Below are 20279 nucleotides of genomic sequence, written 5' to 3'. Positions count from 1 at the left end.
TCGGCTGGACTGAGGCTCAATCCCGTTCGGCTAAACAAGATCCCTACGTATAGTTGACCTCTGTGCTGATGTTTTAGGAGGGACAATTTGGCACCTGCGGAGGACAGCTGTCCAAGAACGTGGTCGATTTCCACCAAGTGATCGTCCAAAGAGGAGCATCATAGGGGTCTGTAACAATTATAGACCAGTCACCCTCAAAAAAAAATTCTCTTCCTTTCCTTAACATTTCACTCTTATGCGCTTAGTCAAACTAGAGTGGGGTGAGATGCCTCCGTTCTTCCCTTTTGCCTAAACCAGAGACAGTCCAAAAGAGATTACACTCTTTTGAAGTCAACCACAGGCCATCTCACCAGGATGTGAATGCTTGTTTGTCACCAGCCAGAACCACGAGTTTATGGCATCAAAGTATTTTATCGGAAAGCATCATCTTCACCCATGCTGACATCGCAGACTGGCAGTCTGCAAACTCTTATCAAAGTCATAAAACAACATGGGCCAAAAGGTCCGTTGGAATCCTGGTCAGTACATTCCAGCCCAGAGTGCCTCCAAATGGTTACGATCGGAACTGCCCTTACATGAAACACCTATACTCTACAAAGCAATCTTACACATTTCACATAAAAAAATCATCACATACAAGGGAACTTACGCACTGAATGTTTTATATCATGTTATGCCTATAAAAGGAATGTCATGTAATTCAACAGGAATGATGATTGTAAACCCAGAGATTATTTACTTACTCCGGAAAGAACGAAATGATCTCATGATGCGTTATTAGTTATGTGTAACGATAACATTTTGCTTGGAAGAACTTGACTTGCCAGCCTGACCAAATTTAATTCTTAATTATTTAAATAGTTGGGAGTTCAAAAGTCTCTGACTTGGGTTGAGCCAAAAGAGGGACGGCGATCGAACCCCCTTTGTGACGGACACGTCCCGCAACTTTAAAACAGCCGGCGCAAACTTTGTTCAGAACTCTTGTTTCCGGCCCTCTGTTTCTGCTTCATTCACCCTTTTCACCTCGTCTGGCACAGAATTGACAAAAGGACTCCCCGGTGCCATGCCACGTTTTTCAACCACGTGGCATCTCTGTTCCCTGAACGACCAAGTGTCTCGGACTTGGCGATCGCACCGAACCACCGCCGTGCTTGAAACCCCGGCGCGCGCCCCACCTGCCAGACGGACTTTTTGCTCTTCCTTTTTTTTTTTCTCTTTTTTTGTGTTTTGACCCGCATTGGTGGCACAAAATTTCCGACAAATGTTTCCGTTTTATATATATATATATATCATATCATATCAAAAATGCTTTTAATATTTATAATTATTTTTACTAATTTTACATTTATTCGCAGCCAGTCAGGAGTTATAAACGAGCTGTTTTGTTTTACGTGTGAATATTGAATAATTGAACAGTTATGCTGTTGAACAATTTCGATGTAGCTTGTGACGAATCTGCAGACATGAAATACATTACTGGAGTACATTTTCCTACAGGCCACAGCTTAACCCCTTCGGACCCACAGATGATTGCAGTGGACATGACATATTTAGGTGTCAAAATCAATAAAAACGCATAATTTGGATGATGACAGTTCTGGTTCATGATTGGATCCTATCTAACCAATCACAATTGCAAGTTGATTTGCATGATGTTCATGTTAAAAATGTTACATATCAGCTGTAAGGTTACGGCCATATTATCGTGGCATCCACTCACTATAACAAATAAAAACATGACACAACCCCCAATTTTTCTCATGTTTTTATGTGGAAAAAAACCCCTAAAAATCAGTAAGTAAAAATAAAATAAAATTGCTCAGCAGAAAAAAATGCAGGTCTGAAGGGTTTAAATCCGGAGGAAACAAAACATGCCAGCCTTCAGATCGTGCTAAAATAACATATACAGTGGTACCTCGGCGTTTGAACACAATTACTTTCTGTGAAGTGTTCAAAGTCTGAATTGTTCAACCTCCGAAAAAAAATCCCATAGGAAATAATGTAAATGCAATTAATCCGTTCCCTAGCTCCAAAAACAGAAAATTCCTATTTTAATTTCTATTTGTGTAAAAAACATGTACATCCTGTACAGTATTTAAACAATAAAAAAATACCTTACCTTTTTTGTTTTAGAGTGATGGCCTTAGTGGATGAAAAATGCTATGTTAATGAATGTATGCTTAAGTTCACTGCTGAGTTAGTGTATTTTACATTGGGCACATTGTTAGACTACAAAGGGGTCATTGTGTGCTGTTTAGCATCAGGCATGTTGTTGAACAGTATTTACGGAAGTAGTTACAACGGCGCGATAATCTCCTTCCAAAATTCACTATGGTTTGTAGCATTGTACGTTTTTCTTTTCTGCCACTGGCAATGCTGTCTTTCTTTGGGCCCATGTCAAAAAAAATTTAAATTGTTATGGAAAAATCAAAATACACTCACGAATGTACAGAGCACCTCCGAGAGTATTTACCCGCTCTCCACTACACAACATGAGCATTCACCATTGCTCGGTTTCACTCGGCTACCTGATGAAGGTACGTTTGACTTTGCTTGGTTTGCTTGGGTGTTTAAACTCCGAGAATGAGGTAAAACTCCAAGACATATTTTACTCAGGTTTTTTGGTCGAAGTCCGATTTGTACGAGTTTCCACTGTACATAATCATATATCGATGTATCGTGTCGTTCGCGCCATTCATGGTGCCTTAGGCGCAAATGCAGCAACTTAGAAGACCCGCATGCCAGCTGCGACCCGGCCTGAACCAGGTTGAGTGGACGTGGGGCGGGAGCGGAGCGACTCGGCGGCCCCATGGGACGGCGGGACGGCCGCACCCTCGGCCTCGTTTGCCGCGGGCACTCGCTCTCTCCAGTAATGAATAGTCGTTTAAAAAAAAAAAAAAAACATGAAAAAAATGTCCATCAGCAAGCCCAGAGAGGAGTATGTAATGTGGGGTTACTTTTAACTATTCATTCAACTGTAACATTAACCCACATTGAGAGAATATAAATTGGGATCTTTAGGGCGCAGTAATTGAAATATCTGCAATGGCAACTTTTTTTTTTTGGGCCTCCTCTGTTCAACACTTGGAGATCATCTGGTGTAGCAGTCTTTCCACCACAACAACATTGAGGCTGTTTCCTAGAAGTCTGTAACGCTGTCTGGTGGGGATTTGCTCTGGAAAGGCTAAAAAGAGACATTAAAAAGACAAATGCATTATTTTAACATATAGCACTCAACTGTACATATAAAGTAAATACAGTATATAACATTATACAAATAAGTTAGTCATGTTATGTGTAAAGAAGTAGCGCAGTAAGGGATGTGGAAACGTGCAAAGTAAACATGAGCTGTCTCAATGTTGGCACTCAATTCACGTTCGCTACAAGCTAAGTTTGAAAGTAAAAAAGCAACTTTTGCTAACATTGCATTGTCAGATAGGTACAGTATTAATTTAACAATAAGTATGGCTGTGTGTGTGTGTAGTGACTATTTGGTTGCTAATTTTTGCAACACCATCATGGACAAAGATAACTCCTTTCTTTCGCCCTGTGACTCTCCAATTAATGAATCAATAAATTATTTAGTAAATAATTGATCCACTTTAGGCTACAGTTGTCACTGTTGAATCTTTTAAAAATGTATTATCCTATTGATTTTTCCGTTGTATTATTCTGCTCGCCTCGCATAAAAAAAGATATATAAAATGTATTTTTTTTTTTGTTAATCCACTAAAGTTGAACTTTAGCCACTCTGTGAGTCATCACCTTATCGTGGAGGAGGGATTTGCGTGTCCCAATGGTCCTAGGAGCTATGTTGTCTGGGACTTTATGCCCCTGGAAGGGTCACCCATGGCAAATAGGTCCTAGGTGAGGGACCAGACAAAGCATGGCTCACTGACCTCTTATGATGAGTACGGATATTGGATTCAGTTTTCCCATGCCCGGATGGGGATCACTGGGGCCCCCCATCTGGAGCCAGGCCTGGAGGTGAGGATCGAAGGCAAGCGTTTTCTGGCCGGGCCTGTACCCATGGGGCCCGGCCGGGCACAGCCCGAAAAGGCAACGTGGGTCCCCATTCCCATGAGCTTACCAACTGGGAAGGGGTCAAAGGGGTTGGGGGGGGGGGGTTGATCTGACCCCTGGCTAGTGAAGTTAACTCTTAGGACATGGAATGTCACCTCTGGGGAAGGAGCCCAAGCTGGTGTTCAAGGCCGAAAAGTTCTGACTAAATATAGTCGAACTCGCCACCACACACAGCTTGGGTTGTGGTACCAATCCTCTCGAGAGGGGTTGGACTCTTTTCCACTCTGGTGGTGCCCACGGTGAGAGGCGCGGAGCAGTTGTGGGCATACTTATTGCTCCCTGGCTGCGTGCCTGTACATTGGTGTTTACCCTGGTGACGAGAGGGTAGCCTCCCTCCGCCTTCAGGTGGGAGACGGGATGGGTCATGACTGTTGTTTGTGCCTATGCACTGCACCGAACAGCAGCTCAGAGTACCCACCCTTTTTAGAGTCTTGGAGGGTGTGCTGGAGAGCGCTCCCTCGTTCTGCTGGGGGACTTCAACGCTCACATGGGCAATGAAAGTGAGACTTGGAGGGGCGTGATTGGGAGGAATGGCCCAGCCGATTAGAACCTGAGCGGTGTTCTGTTATTGGACTTCTGTGCTTGTTACGGATTGTCCATAATGAACACCATGTTCAAAAATAAGGGTGACAATATGCACACTTGGCACCAGGACACACCCTAACCTGCAGTTCGATGATCGATTATCATTGGATTTGCGGCCGCATGTGTTGGAAACTCGGGTGACCAAGTGATCACTACCTGGTGGAAACACATTGTGACTCACCTTTGATAATCACAAATGACAGTTCCCTGTTCTAAATTGTCTGTGCCCAATTTACATGACTGATGTTTTTAAAAGCCACCTGTTATCCTCTTTTCTTTTGTCAAAGTCGTGAAACCAAAGGAGCTGTCTGAGGACATCAGAAGTGCAATTATTTACAAACAAGACCTCCAAAGAGTATAGAGCCATCTCCAAAGATTTTGGTAGCCCTGTTTAAGCAGTGTGTAGTTATTAAGAAGTTTGACGAGCGTGGAACTGTCAAGAACTTCCATTGACGTGGGGGAAAGAGAGAAATTGATGACAGTAGTCTTTGACGGTTGGTTTAACACCACGTTAAACATCCAAAGACCTGAAAGCCAACCTGGAACATTTTGGAATCATGGTTTCAAGAAACCCCATAAGCCACACACTGAACCAAAAACAGGGCTTCATGGGCAAAGACCATTCCTGAGACAGACATAAAAAAAGAATAGCTAACCTTTGCCAAGGAGTACCTGGACAAACCACAATTATTTTGGGAAAATGTTCTGTGGACGGATTAGACAAAAATAGAGCTTTTCCGCAATGCACGCCAACAGTTTGTTTACAGACAACGCAATGAAGCTTCCAAGTAAAATAACACCGTCCCTACAGTTAAGCATGGTGGAGGACCCATAATTTTGTGGGGCTGCTTTTATGCATCTGGTATTGGAGGCCTTAATCATATCACAGGAATCATGAAACCAGAGAATTATCAAGACATTTTAGGGGGACATGTCCTACCAAGTATTATACAACTTGGTTTGAGTTTAAGGTCATGGGTCTTCCAGCAAGACAAAGTCCAAAGCACACATCCAAAAGCACACAGGAATGGTTAAAAAACAAAAAGTACTGTTTCAAAATGGCCAGCAATGACCCCTGATCTAAATTCGATTGAAAAATCTTTGATATGAGTTGAAATGTGCCATTGGGAAAAGAAACCTGCAAATATTCAAGAACTTGAACAATTTGCAAAGGAAGAGTGGGGGGAAATACCAGCACAGAAGTGCAAGAAGCTTCAAGAGGGCTACAAGAAACGTTTGGAAGCTGTTATCACTGCTAAAGGGTGTCCAAATATCAAAGAGGGGTGCCATTATTGCTGCACATACTGTGTTTTCAATTTTTTCTTTGGAATTAGGTTATGTAAGTTGAAAATAAATTTCCTTTGTTGAATTACTTTGGGCATCCAACTAAAAGGTCCTGATGATAAAAAAAAAAGTACAGTTCAATTGATTTCTGAAGATATTGTCGAGATCATGCAAAAAATGAAGGGGTGCCAATAACAGTGAGCAGGACTGTACATTTCAAAAATAAGAGTACACTTTTAGCTGTCTTAATCTTGCTGGTTTAATTTAATTTGGTGTGTCTTGTTAAGTGTAAAATGTCTTATCCTTTTTAATGTACATTTGCTTATTGGTTTCTTTTTATCCCCCCCATTTTATGTTCACATACTTGTTCAAATAAACAATGATCATGCTCTTGTAAGAGAATTCAATTGTAAATTACATTTTTGATCAAATGCAATATCGTTGGAGGGAATGCTCATCTATTTTACATTGATACACAAACTGTAAAATTGTGTATGTTCATTTAAAATGTAAACTTAAGTGGGCCGGTCTGAGCTCTAAAATTCCAGGGGTTGAAAATGATTTCCAGTCCGGCCCTGCCTGGTGGTTTGTTGGGTCCGATGGCGGGGGAAGATGCTGGTCCAACCTGGAAGACCCAAACGTATTATTATTGTAAGGGTCTGCTGGAATTGTCTGGCATAATCCCAGTCAGAAAGAGTTTCAACACCCAGCTCCGGCAGAACTTCTCCCTTGTCCCGGAGGAGGCAGGGGACATTGAGTCTGAGTGGACCATGTTCCGCGCCTCCATTGTTAAGATGGCCGATCGGAGCTGTGGCCGTAAGGTGGTCAGTGCCTGTCGTGGCGGGAATCCCTGAACCTTAAGGGATGCCGTCAAGCTGAAGGAGTCCTATCTGGCCTTTTTGGCCTGTGGCACTCTGAAGGCAGCTGATAGGCTGACCAAGCGGAACACAGCTTTGGTTGTTGCTGAGGCAAAAACTCGGGCGTGGGGGAGTTCGGCAAGGCCATGGAAAACGACTTACGGACGGCTTTGAGGAAATTCTGGTCTGCCATCCGGCTTCTCAGAAGAGGACATAAGTGCACCATTAACACTGTGTACAGTGAAGATGGGGTGCTGCTGACCTCGACTCGGGACATGTTGAGTCGGTGGGGAGAATACTTCGAATAACTCAATTCCACCGACATGCCTTCCTGTGAGGAAGCAGAGTCTGGGAACTCTGAGGTGGGCTCTCCTATCTCTGAGGTTAAAGTCACTGAGGTGGTTGGAAAGCTCCTCTGTGGAAAGGCCCCGGGGGTGGATGAGATCTGCCTGGAGTTCCAAAAGGCTCTGGATGTTGTGAGACTGTCATGGTTGACACGCCTCTACAACATCGCATGGACATTGGGGACAGTGCCACTGGATTGGCACACCGGGGTGGTGGTCCCCCTTTTCAAGAAGGTGAGGGTGTGTTCCAACTACAGAGGGATCACACTCCTCAGCCTCTCTGGTAAGGTCTATTCAGGGGCGCTGGATTGGAGGGTCCATCGGGAAGTCGAATCTTGGATTCAGGAAGAGCAGTGTGGTTTTCGTCCCGGCCGTGGAACAGTGGACCAGCTCTTGGTTTGCAATCACGATGAGCATTAGCGCTCTAGCAATTACCATTTACTGTAAACACCGTTTAGCATAGGCTAATTGTGTTGTGCATTGTGCAGTACAAAAAGGTAACATTAAAGCTTTTGCTACATTATGCATGCTCCACCAATGCCCAGAAAAGTACATAGAGCTCTGACTTTTTTACTCCGATTGCCCCTATCAGCTTGTATCTTCCCTTCAGTGTGGAGTGTGACGTGATTTTTGAGTACCTTTGACAAAAAATGTTGATAACGGGAAAGTAAAAAAAAAAAAAAGACTGGCCAGCAGATAGCAGCATAGTGTCTCTTTTGGCTGACCGTATAGAATGCAGTAACGTGAACTTGGTGGTTCTTGGGAAATTTGACCGTTACAAGCAGTTTGTAATTGATCCAACCATTTGTCACGTTAAATCAGGGTCTGGGTTTCATGGCTCAGACTGGCCCACTTTAGTTTACATTGTTTTAATGAAGATGTATATTTTATATGTATCAATTATAAGAGATTAAACATTCGACTAAATAACCAAGGTCAATAGTTATGTTGTATATGATCAAAAATTAAAATAACTTACTAGATCACAATCAGTATATCGGAACAATTATGATACGATACGATACGATACGATACGATATACTTTTATTTTCCCCGTGGGGAACTTTTTCCCGGACTCCGTCCATTTATGAAAACATAAATAAAGTCAAGAGTGCTAAAGCAATTGATTTGACCACCTGTCATATTCTCTAAACATAAAGCCTCAATAAGGAGATAATAAGGCAAGGTACAAGACAATTTTTCTATTTTTTAAGAGATCAAATAATGAGCTGCAATCACACTTTAACTTCCTTGTGCTGGAATGTGCTTGAATTACTATTAGCAAGGGCAGGGTTTACGAAATTGGGTACAAAATGCAAAAGTTTGTTTCAGTCACATTTAAAAACTAGTCATATATACATATATATATACTGTATATATATATTCCTTCTAGTGGGGCAGAATGTTTTTTTTCTTCCTCAATGTAACCTACTGTTCCCAACAAATACAAATACCACAACATTAAATGACTAGTAGAAAAATGATGAGTTATTGGACCATTATTTACACATTGTTAGGGCCTGAGCAGCTATCGCTGCGAGGTCCCTCTTGTTTTTCGTTCGTATTATTATTATTATATTAGGGCCCGAGCAGCTACCGCTGCGAGGTCCCTCTTGTTTTTGTAATAATTATTAGGGCCCAAAAAGCGACCGCTGCAAGGTCCCTCTTGTTTTTCGTTCGTATTATTATTAGGGCTCGAGCAGCTACCGCTGCAAAGTCCCTATTGTTTTTCGTTTGTATTATTATTATTATTATTATTATTATTAGGGCCCGAGCAGCTACCGCTGCGAGGTCCCTCTTGTATTTCGTTCGTATTATTATTATTATTATTATTGGTAAACGAGCTCATTTTTGGGGACCTAAACATTTACAAAAACTCACCAAACTTTGCACACTCCTCGGCTCGGCGAAAAATGTGATATTATGAAGTTGCCATAACAACATATAGCGCCCCCTAGCGTGGAAAAATATGCACCAATTACGGTGCGTTTGACCGAGGGCTACACAAATTGGCAGGCACGTGAAGCGTCCTGAGACACACAAAAAAGTCAGTGGAAGCCATATCCTAAAATGTACAGGAAGTGAGCTATGAATTTTTGAATGTCCAATTTTGCCCCATTTTTGCACATTCACTGTGGTCATTCTTTTTGCCCATTTGCCAACAGTTTTAATCCGATTTACTTCTAACTTGGCATGGATCATCTCAAGACCTGGGACAACAACTGGGGAAAAAATCTTGACTTTTTTAAATACTATATGACAGGGGCAGGGCCTCAAATTTTGCCTTTAATATTTCCTTCATCAAAAAAGAGGAAATGCTTAATTACACCGCTGTACAAGGTCCCAAAAATCCCAAACTTCTCATGCATCTTAATAGCCACGGCCTGAAAACATCTATATGATAATATTCGGTTATATACATGTAGCGCCACCTAGTGGTGACAAGAAGTGTCATACTTTACATTTTTATCTCATGTGCCGAGCCCGTTTGAGGGATCCAGTTGAAATTTTGTCAGAAAAGATTTAAGATGTTGATCAGGCACTGAATATTGAAACTTTTCACCAAAGGGTGTGGCCGTTACGGTGCCGCGAAGTCTGATGATTCACTGTGACAATAAAAGCTGCGGTAACTTGACCCAGATGATCCTATCTTCTCAAAATTTCACATATTTGATGAGAGTCCAGGTCTGAATACATCTACGAACGTATATTCATTCGTATTGATAGCGCCACCTACTGGCAATTTTTTTGTGACATTTTTTCTTCTACTTTTTTCTCCAACCACGTTAACTGGATCTACCTCATATTTGCTCAAAAAAGTGTTTAGGCCTTAATGATGTTATAACATGAAGTTTGTGAGTTTTCCCATTTCGTAATTGCTGTGGGCGTGGCAAGGTACTGTTCGCCAAGAAAACAACGCTGATTTTGAGGGCCTAAACATGCACAGAAACTCATGAAACTTGGCACACACATCTGGCCTGGCAAAATGAGCAATATTATACCGTGTATTGGGCAATTTTTACAAAAATTACTCACTAGCGCCCCCTCAAAATTTTTAACGAAGCATCCTTGGTTGTAGGTTTAAGCAAGATCTACGAAAAAATTTTGGTATATGAGGGAGCCTAAAACCAACTTCACATGTATGTTTATAATAATTACCTGAAGGTATCACTATGACAATAGTCAGTTATAAATATAGCGCCGACGATAAATAAAAAAAAAAATCACCCCACACATGGTATTTTCATATTTGTACAAAATTTTGATAGTTTTGTAAGTGTGATAACATTTTTATTTATTTATTCATTTATTATGTCCTGTATAGAAAATAAAAGCAATATTGTAAAACTAACAATGATGTGTATATATGTACTTTAAAATTGGGGCAACTCATTGCCAAAAAATTAAACGGACGCTGATTTTGAGGGTCTTAACATTGAGCAAAATTCATTGAGCTTTGCACACTCATCACACCTGGCATAAAAAACTATCCATAATATGGAAAGGTTTATTACGCCATTTTCAAATAAATTCTGCTTTGAATGTGTAGGGCTCTGCAATGATTTATACATTTGAGTTAGAGAGCATTTGGCGCGTCAGCTCCACGCCTTTAATATTCTCAGTATTTTCTGCTATCTGACATGACTTTTTTTTTTTGACTTTTTTTTAGCATCAGCGCTAATGGGGCAGGGGAAGGAGAGAGAGAGAGAGAGACGCTTTTCTGCGCCACTTTTTCTGCTATCTGACGCTTTTCTGCGCCACTCTTTTCTGCTATCTGACTTTCTTTACTTTTGAGAGTCTGGAAACGCAGTGTATTGTTTAATTAATTTGGCTGTGTGTCGGCCAGCAGCCCGGCTATGGTGAGGGGAGGGGAGCAGAGAGCGCACGGCCGTCACGGGAGAGGGAGCGAGAGAGAGCGTGGCACTTGCTTCAAAAATGTGTATGATCCATTCTGCACAAAATAGTGGCCATAAAGTCCATAATTCAGGCCGACCAAGCGGGAAAATGCAGACCACTCCAAGTTAGTCACTCTGGGTCTGGCTAGGTCTCTACCAAAAGCACCTTAATTGCTGCTTTTGAAACAAACAGCGCCCCCTGGCGGCCAACCCGGAAAAATCCCGCTGAACCCGCCTTCTGAGTCCGGGCCTGCGTTAAATTTACTACAAAGAAAGAAAGCAGAAGTGATGATGTAACCGTATTTGATGCAACTGTTATCCCCCCCAAAAAAACATGTTCAACTTTAAGTGCTAATGGCTTTTATACTTACAAAAGCTTTCAGGGAAGCCCATGATGTTGGCTACTTCTCTGGGGGTAAAATAACGAAGCTTCAGTCTCAGCAGCTGTTGAAGTTTTTCTTCTTCAGACAATTGGTCCAGATTTTTAAATACACTCTCGATCTGCAGAGCATAAAAGAGAAATAATAAGAATCTACACAAATAATATTCAGGTTATGTTATGAATTACTTAATTTAAAAAATGTACTGTATTTTTCAAAATCAAATTGGGCTACGTACTTATTTCTACAAAATCCAAATTAAAAGTGCCAGTTTTACACTTAAGATTTAAATTAATTTGACTGAGATGACTGGAATTCATGAATATGTAAAAACATTTTGCAGAACTTTGGAAAAGTATGCAAATACGCAAACATTGACCTAAGTTTAATTTTATTTAAATTCTGTGGAACAATTTGCCCCAAGTTTCTTTGTTTTGCGTTTATTTGTGTTCTCAGCTTCTTTCTTCAAGATAGTGGTACCTTTGGTGTTGTTACTCTGAATTAAATCACTTTCGGAAACTATTGAATGATCTCCAAGTCAAATTTGCAAAAATTGTGTGTATAACAAACATTCCCTCCGTTCTACTTGAAATGAATGTCTGTCAAAGCAAGTAAACAGAACAAACGTGTCCTCAAACCAAAATATGGTGGAAGCTCAAGAGGCCCAGAGTCCATTTCAAAATCTGGATACTCGTGCACATTTAATAGGTCAAATGCGCTGAATCCATCAACAATGCTGACATTGACACCCTCAATGCCAACATGGCTCAGCTCAGGAAGCGCTGAGGCCGTTGGAAACAAACACACCTAACATGGACAAATGGATGCTGCAATGAATTCTGTTCTCGCAGAATTACTGCCAGTTTCCTTGTTGAATGTTGAGTGCCCAAATTATTTTTGTTTGAATGTTAGTGTTTCCTGTGACAAGCGAGTAAAAGGAAAATGGTGCCAACTCATCTCTAAAACTGAGAACTGATGGTGTGAAGGTTGAGATTAATTATCTCTAATCTACAACTCTGTAAAATAACATCTAGTTTGGACACCATTTAACTGAAACTGAAATTTTAACTTCCAGGGTGATTAAAAAATAATCCGCCAAATTCATCACGCAATATTTCAAAAATGAAAACTCTAGCTTGGACACGTGCTGTACGTACCTTCAAGTTTTTATTTAAAGAATCATTGTGAAGTCCCTTTTTTTTTTACTCACAACTGCTACCTCTGGCCCAAAGCGTAATTGCAGCATCTGTGTCAGCCTCGTTCATGGTGCATGTGCGAGTACGTGCACGATCTTAAAGCGACAGCCACAGTTGACGAACAAAGACATGACTTCAAATGAGGTAAGAAAAATTCCACCCCTCCCCTTCGCAAAGAAACTGTGCAGTGTGCAGGGTCCGCACACTCTGCTATAAAGGGAAGATAAAAGCTGATAGGTGCAGTCAGAATAAAAGTCAGGGCTCTTCGCACTCATCTTGGCATTGATGGAGCATGCCTGATGTAGAAAAAGCTGAAAAAGCATGACCTTTTTAAACGGCACAATGCTCCTTTAAGTGGGCACTGGGCTGATTATGGTGTTTCTGATTGTACCCATAAGGGCTCCTTTCATACTCATGCCACACGGTTATTTTGTTACAAGTTTTAATAACAAGGAGACCAATAATACAATCAATTTACCAATTCCATCACTGTAAAACTGAATTATTCATTTTCCAACTCAAATGAACCTGGAGCCTGAAGTACTTGTTTAGGTGGCAAAATGTTGCTAGTTGGCAGACTTCCTTTTATGGGGTACCGCATGAATGCTATTTTTAGACTGCAAGACCACGGGACTTCAGCAGCTTGAACCGGAAGGAGGCCAAAAAGAAGCCGGCTTGTTGACGAGCCATGCTAGAAGTGGTTGTTAGGTTCGAGTTTATCTCCGGGAAAAAAACATGTAGAGTAAACAAAGCTGTTGTGGAACTTGCAGAAACTAGTCCAGACAATACGACCTACCACAAATGAAGGATGCATTCATTATTCCTTTCCCGAAGCCAAAAATTTGGTGCTTGGCACTACCTCGACTGCCGGACGACAATAATGGATGCCAAGGAAAAATGCTAAAATGACATTGCCACTGTCTTGGACCGGTCTTGCTTACCGCCTGTTTGTTTTTTTGTTGTTGTTTTTTTTGCCTTTCGTGCAGCTGTGACAAGTATAATAATTTATCTGTAGGGCCTTTTCTGAATTAAGGAGACAGGTTTATGAGCAGGAATAATTGAGAGAATTGAGGTACAACCAGATATGACAGACAGAGCATATGGTGGTAAAGTAAGGATAGCTTGTTGAAACTGGAGAATGTCAGTGACAGTTCCGGAGGATGATAAAAAAAAAAAACTTTACCTCTGGATCTGGTCGACTCTTTTTCACGTCTTTTTCAGCCCTCTACACTCAAGCCATCTCTTCAATTGAACATTAGTATGTTCTCCGACGTCTATACCAGTGAATTTGGCGCCAGGGATATCATTCTCGGACAGAATTAATAGATTTAGCGCAGTAGACATCTTGCTAGTAGACTGTTTACATCTGTCTAGTATGTCTGGCTCGCCTAGTTTGACCCCCTCACTAGCATCATGAATATTAAGCGTGGTGACGTATATCTTTATTCATTTTATAAAGCACTTTTGCCCATCAAACAAGAAAAACATTCAACTCAAAATGTCAAACTTAGCCATTTAGATTATAGGAACACAACTTTAAGCCATTAATACCTTGTTATTTTACACATGAACCATGTAAAAGTAAGAATGTTTCTGCGTCATACTGCACTTTAAAGTTGTGTTCCTATATATATATATATATATATATATATATATATATATATATATATATATATATATATATATATATATACACGGCTATATTAGACATTTTTAATTGATTTTTTTAAATGGAAAAAGCGCTTTACAAAATAAATACAAAGTATAGTACTATTTATCTTTTTTTTGGGGGGGTGATCCAAAAAACTATCCGATCCGTGATATAAATCTGTGATCCGAAACACTACACTACAACTCTGGCATTGGACTTTCAGTCCATCTCTCATCTGCCGATGCTTGTCGTTGTGGGGCTTGCGTTGTCTGCCACTCTGTCGTCCGACTGGGTGCTTCGCTTTCTTGCCTCTATCCACATTTGTGTCCATTCACAACAATACCTGGTCATGTCTGTCTCTGTAGGGGTAGAGTTCGCCAGTCGGCGAGCTGGCGAACTCAGTAACAGGGTTAGTTTTCACTAAGTACGCTGGCGTGACGACCGGGGCCTTTCCCCGCTGGGCCTGAGGTTCGGGGTTGCCGCCCGTCCCCCGGTGCTCCCATCTCCCCTTCTGCCCCCAGTGTTCCATCCCACCACGCGGCTGGGGGTGGGGTGGGCGCGGGTGCCCGCGTCGCTCCGCTGTCCGGCACCGATGCCTGGGTGCGGGGGGTCCGGTTTGGGGGTCGGGGTCTGGGGTTCTGGCGGTTGGTGGGGCTTGGGTCGGCGGCTTGGTTGGGGGGTGGGGGGCTTGGTTGTGGTGGGTGGCGGGGTGGATGGGGGGCGGGGGCTGTGGGCCGGTGGGGTGCCTGGTGGGCCTGCCGTGTCCCATTCTGCTGTGTTTGGTTGGGGGCGCGGGCCGTGTTGGGTTGGAGGGCGCTCTCCTGGCTCCTGGGTTTGCTCTCCGGCCGGTGGCCCCTGCGGGGCCCGGGGGTTGTCCATTGGCGCTGCTTTGGCCTGGGGGGCCCTGGGGGGTTGTGTTTGCTCTGTCCTAGCCGGGGTCGACAGGCTCCCCTCTTTGGTGGAGGTTTTCATGCATGCCAGATCCACCACACCAGCATCTATCGAAATTCAAACACAATCTGCTTCTTCCTCTGGTCGTTGAATCGGTGGAAGCTGATGTGTGTGGTTCTCACTCTGCTTCATCTATCCTTCCTTCCTTTCCCCAGTCTCTCCTTTTGTCTCTTGAGGTCTCCCTAATTTGTTGGAATTTAGATGTTTCTGGATTTGGTGAAAGACTCTGGTTGGTAACCCGGTGGGTAGTAGGTAATGTCTGGTTAGTGCTGGATTTCACTTTCCTTTCTTTTCTTTGATCTCTCCTCGGGTCTCCTGACAAGCTCACGACTCTAGCTGGATTCCGAAGTATTCGGTTTAGGTGAACAGTATGGGATTTTTAGAGGTTTTAGGTGAACTAATGAGTACACACTCACATGCACGCACACATACTCACGCACATACAAAATAAAAATAAAATAAAAATAAAAAGAGAGAGAGAGAGCAATGATGATGACATGTCAAATCGGCAAAATTACCGAATGAACAATACTGAGCTCCCTCAGAGAGAGAGAAAAAAAAAACTGGTCATGTCTGCTCTTTTTCGTGCCTCCGTGGACCGCATGCCACCGCTGCTTATGGCTCTACGTAGACAAAGGGGGAACGGAACACCAAACACCCATGACAATACAGGGTGCCGAAGGGGGGGTCAAACCAGTAAAACTAGACCAAACAATCAAGTCCTACCTCCACAATTTCACTACCACTATGACAGTAAGTAAACAAACCCTGAACAAGCCCTTGTCAAACCCAATTTGCTTTGCCACCTCTAACCAACACCACGAACCACAACATCAGAGCAATGTCGTATCGATTCAATTGCATGTGTGTCCGTGTCAGCCAACAATTTTAAAATTGTTTTTGCTTTTTAGCCTTTAATTAACAGGAGAGCTGAAGAGTTGAGGAAACGGGAGAGAAATTGACCTGCAGTAAAGGATCGCACAGCCTGCTCCGAGGACCAGCCTGGTGTGGGCGCTTAAGGCAGTGAGCTAACCATCGCCCCAAATGTTTTAAATCTTACCATGTGAAGCAGGCTTAATCTTGACGTTGTGCGTGACCGCTGTGTGCTCCCCAAACAGCCAAAGTAGCTTTGGCTTTTATTTATGTCAAATAAAATAACTAGCTATAGTATATGTGTTATTCATTCAATTTGAACATCTCTTCAATTCCAAATATTTTTCATCACTCGGTCTAAATAACGTTAACTTCCGGCAACACATTCAGCCAATCACAAAACACGGAAATACACACGCACAAAACTTTTGCAAGGATACAAGAGTATCTACGATCATATTGACTGTTCAGTTGAGCTATTCCCGTGACGCGATGACTAAGAAAGTCAATACAGTATAGATCGGTTATTTCTACCTGAGCCAAATGGCTTCACACAGCCATCAGTCCTGTGCAGTTAAACACAGCTAGCTTGGTGGACTGCGACATCCTGAGGCACACGTGGGAGGAATTCTCATTTTGCCGCAATCTTGTCCGCGATGGCCAAACTGAGCACTTGTAAAACATGTAATAAACACTTGAAGGTATGTGTACAACTAGAGGTTTTCTGTTGTTTTTCGTTTTTGAGATACTGTATCATGTGATGATTTTGGCTTATTCTTTTTGAATCACCCTTTACATTGCCAAACATAAGAACACTAAAACAACTAAGGTTAAAATGTTCAAAACCTCTGAATTAATTAAGAGAAATGAAATCTGGATCCAAAAAGGGTATTTTCCCACCCAAAGAAGGCACTGAGGGAGGGACGAAAACTATATAAGCTGGGAGACAACTACCCCACTTCCTCTTTCGTCTGGCTTTTCCGACCTATACATGTACAACAAAAAATGTACGTATAATGTTTACATGACCAGCAGATAGCATATATCTGGCTTGTAAGATTGAGCTGCCTTGCTGAGTTGGAGATCTGACTTGAGGAAAAGGGTTGATTACATTCCTGACTCAGGGGTACATTCCCAATTTTCCCAATAGAATAGGAACATTTGGTCTTTGTTCATCGAATATTTTTGCCGCCATCCGCTTTGCCCACATTTTCCGCACCACACACCTACGAAATTTTGTAATGGTCCGCACGGAAAAACATGGCGGATGAGCTAACGCTGTTGTAAACAAAAGTGTTTTGTACTTCTCGATTCTTTGTATTCATTTATTTTGTTAAATGTATGTAGGCTATTGACCCCAAAGGTAGATACTTTAGTGAAAAATAAATGAATAAATAACTAATAATGTTCTACTTCTATTTTAGTTAAGTATTGTTCATCCGCCGTAGACGCTCACTGGCTCCTATAGTGTGGGAGAATATCGACCACAGCACCAGCCGCGCTGAGTATAAAAACTGCAAAACGTGTGCTCACTGTTTTCCGGATATCTCATTTCTGTGCGGAGCTTGAAATTGGAAAGGCCGGATCTTGGTTTTTATGAACCCAAAGGGGATGTGCTTGTTACCCTGAAGAAAAAAAAGACAACTTGTCTGCATTTGACTCAGTGGTTTGAGTAGCCGTCTCCCAACGCAAAGATTGTGGGATGTTTCTTCAACACTGAACCCTCATTTGCTCCCAGTGGGACCTGGCAGTGTCCTGCTTGGCGGCCTCTGACCACTGATGTATGAATGTGTGTGCGAGTGGGTGAATGTGATGCATTGCAAAATCTTTGAGCACCATAAAGTGCAGAAAACGCTACATAATTTCAGTTCATTTACCATTCCCATTTGCTTTTATGGAGGACGAAGGAAATCTGAATATTTCCACATTTGACACAAATCAGATGATTTGGACTTCTAATAATCATCTAAAACATGGTTCTTAACCTTTTAATCTTGTTTCCATTTTGTGTGCAATACGTTTCCTGGCGACAGCCATGTTTTACTGAACGTTTGTTTCCAGGGCATTCATCTGGGTACTTATGCTTGCTTTACTGTCTGTGAAGGAGGTTGACATTTTGCCCACTACAATGAGGAGCAATTGACTATAAAAGGATGACTGCTCCTAAAGTGTGTTATACTCTTGAACAATTTGACCACCCCACTTCTTAAGTGATGACATTAGGTGCGTTTCCATTACCCTCAGTTTTGTGCAGAAAGCAAGTTGCACAAAAGCAAGCTGGTAATGGAAACACGTGATTTTTGAAAAAACTCTCAAATTAAGCAAAAAAGTTTTTACGCTTTCATGAGATGGTTTTTGAGATGTGTCGAAATAGATGTATTTCGCAAAAGTGTAATGGAAGCACTTTTTGTGCAAACCCTGTAGTCATGTGACCCCCGCCCAGCACGGAGGAAAGGAAATAAAAGTACGGGGCCACTTGCTTTCGTGTCGGAGCTGCCTCCAAAGGGGGTAACAAGTCTTTTTAGGCACAAAGCGATTCAGCTATGGAGCCAATATGCTGCTGTTCAATGCACATCCCATATTGTTGTATGAGAGATGGCCGTTGCCACGGGCAACGAGCAAACGGGCGACATACGGCGCCCGTCGTCCTTGAAATCCATCCGTCTGCACCATAACACAAGTTCTAAGTGCGCGCACACACAACACCAAATGCGGGAGATGGTTTTAAAGTAATATGAAAAACTCGGGGCGTCTGTCTTCCGTAAACATTATGAGCACTTCGTATGGAACTGCGAGATCCCGTGAGACGGAACATTACGAGAATTGCGTCTCAGAATCGAAACGCTCTTCAATGGAAACACCGGCAAGTCGAAATTGTACTTTATCGAAATAGTACAATATTGCTTTTATTTTTGCGAAAAACTGTCATGGAAACGCATTTTATATATCTGCCCACATTAGTGAAAAAACAATGACACCACTTTAGATACTGCAACAACAGCATGTCAGGGATCCCACACAAAGGGCCCCTGACCAGCTGTTGTTGCTCAGTAAGGGAACCAGCGATATGGCTAATGTTGGTCCAAATAACAAATAGAAATCCCCGTAGACTCCACAATGACATGTCGGGATTTGGGAATCTCCCAAATGGTCCCCTCTAGTCACAGTCTTTTGAAGGAGTGTGAGGCCAGCAATGGTCTTTTCTTGCCTTGAGAATGAGGTTGTGCACCAAGGCGGTTCTGGCTAGATTTTATTTACTTGTATACTTTACTACCCATGATATTAATTCATTTTATTTTGTGTTATTTCATTTAACTTGCCTTCTACTGCAATACTAATACAAGAACGATATTAAATGGGTTCAGAGAAAACTATGCAAAATATCAATCTAAAAGCATAATGTGTAAAGTGCATTCTTTATTAGAACTTGGTGACAGTCATCAACATTAACAAGCTTGGCAATAAAAAACTGAATTGAACTCACATTGTACTGCAGTGTGGTGATAATAATTTTATCCTGCAACATAAGTTGTTGTTGTGTTTGCATGCCTGCATGCGTTTGTAGGTCTGTTTAACCTCAACTGTCTCGTTTAACCGCATCCCTGTGTGTGTTGTGTGTGTGTGGCTTGACCCGATTAAAATAAGTTTGCCACTCGTGAACATTGTAACGTGAGGACTCACAGGAATTTCAGCTATGTCAGCCTGGATCGAGGTTTGACGTTTGGTGGCTCCCATTACAATACGTTGCTTTGCATCACTTTTTTTTAATCCACAAAAAGGCAGCAGAAGACACAGGTTGCTACATAAATATGACATGGACGGTCATTCGGCCGGCGTACGAGGGCGCGCTGGCCGCGTACAATAGCTCCCTTCCCCCTTGCCTGCCTCGAGTCTCAGTCGCAAACGGAACCATCGCCCACTCCCCCTTCGCTTTCCAATTTGAGTCTCATCAGCAAGTTGACGTGACGATGAGGGCGCCTCAGCACTCACTCCACTAACTCGACATGGAATGTGCGTTAGTCTAGCGAGTAAACTAGCAAGTCTTGTATCGATTTTTTGGGCGCCCTTGGATATATTGTTCTCTGGGCGGTCGACCAGGTTTCCCATAGCAAAATCTGCCACTGTGCAATCTATTTTTTGTGACACCCACAGACTGTCTAGAAGTACCCCAAGCCTTTA

At 42.3% G+C, this 20279-nt stretch overlaps 1 protein-coding gene across 3 annotated transcripts in view; it reads right to left on the bottom strand.

The window, feature by feature from the left end:
• Positions 1–1747: 1747 nt before the first annotated feature.
• The window catches only part of trdmt1 (tRNA aspartic acid methyltransferase 1), an 87029-nt gene continuing 68497 nt past the window's right edge, over positions 1748–20279 (bottom strand). For all 3 annotated transcript variants that reach the window (XR_013289638.1, XM_077553921.1, XM_077553922.1), the window contains 2 exons: positions 11421–11550; positions 1748–3184 (listed from right to left, as the gene is read on the bottom strand). Coding sequence is in view for 2 of the 3 variants with exons in the window: in XM_077553921.1 (XP_077410047.1) it covers positions 3078–3184; positions 11421–11550 (237 nt within the window). In the remaining variant the exon portion in view is untranslated. The remainder of the gene's footprint in view (positions 3185–11420; positions 11551–20279) is intronic.

This window comes from Vanacampus margaritifer, chromosome 20, assembly GCF_051991255.1.
Source record: "Vanacampus margaritifer isolate UIUO_Vmar chromosome 20, RoL_Vmar_1.0, whole genome shotgun sequence".
Classification (NCBI taxonomy): Eukaryota; Metazoa; Chordata; class Actinopteri; order Syngnathiformes; family Syngnathidae; genus Vanacampus; species Vanacampus margaritifer.
Note: the sequence above shows the minus strand (reverse complement) of the source record. Positions and strands in the feature narration are given on the sequence as shown.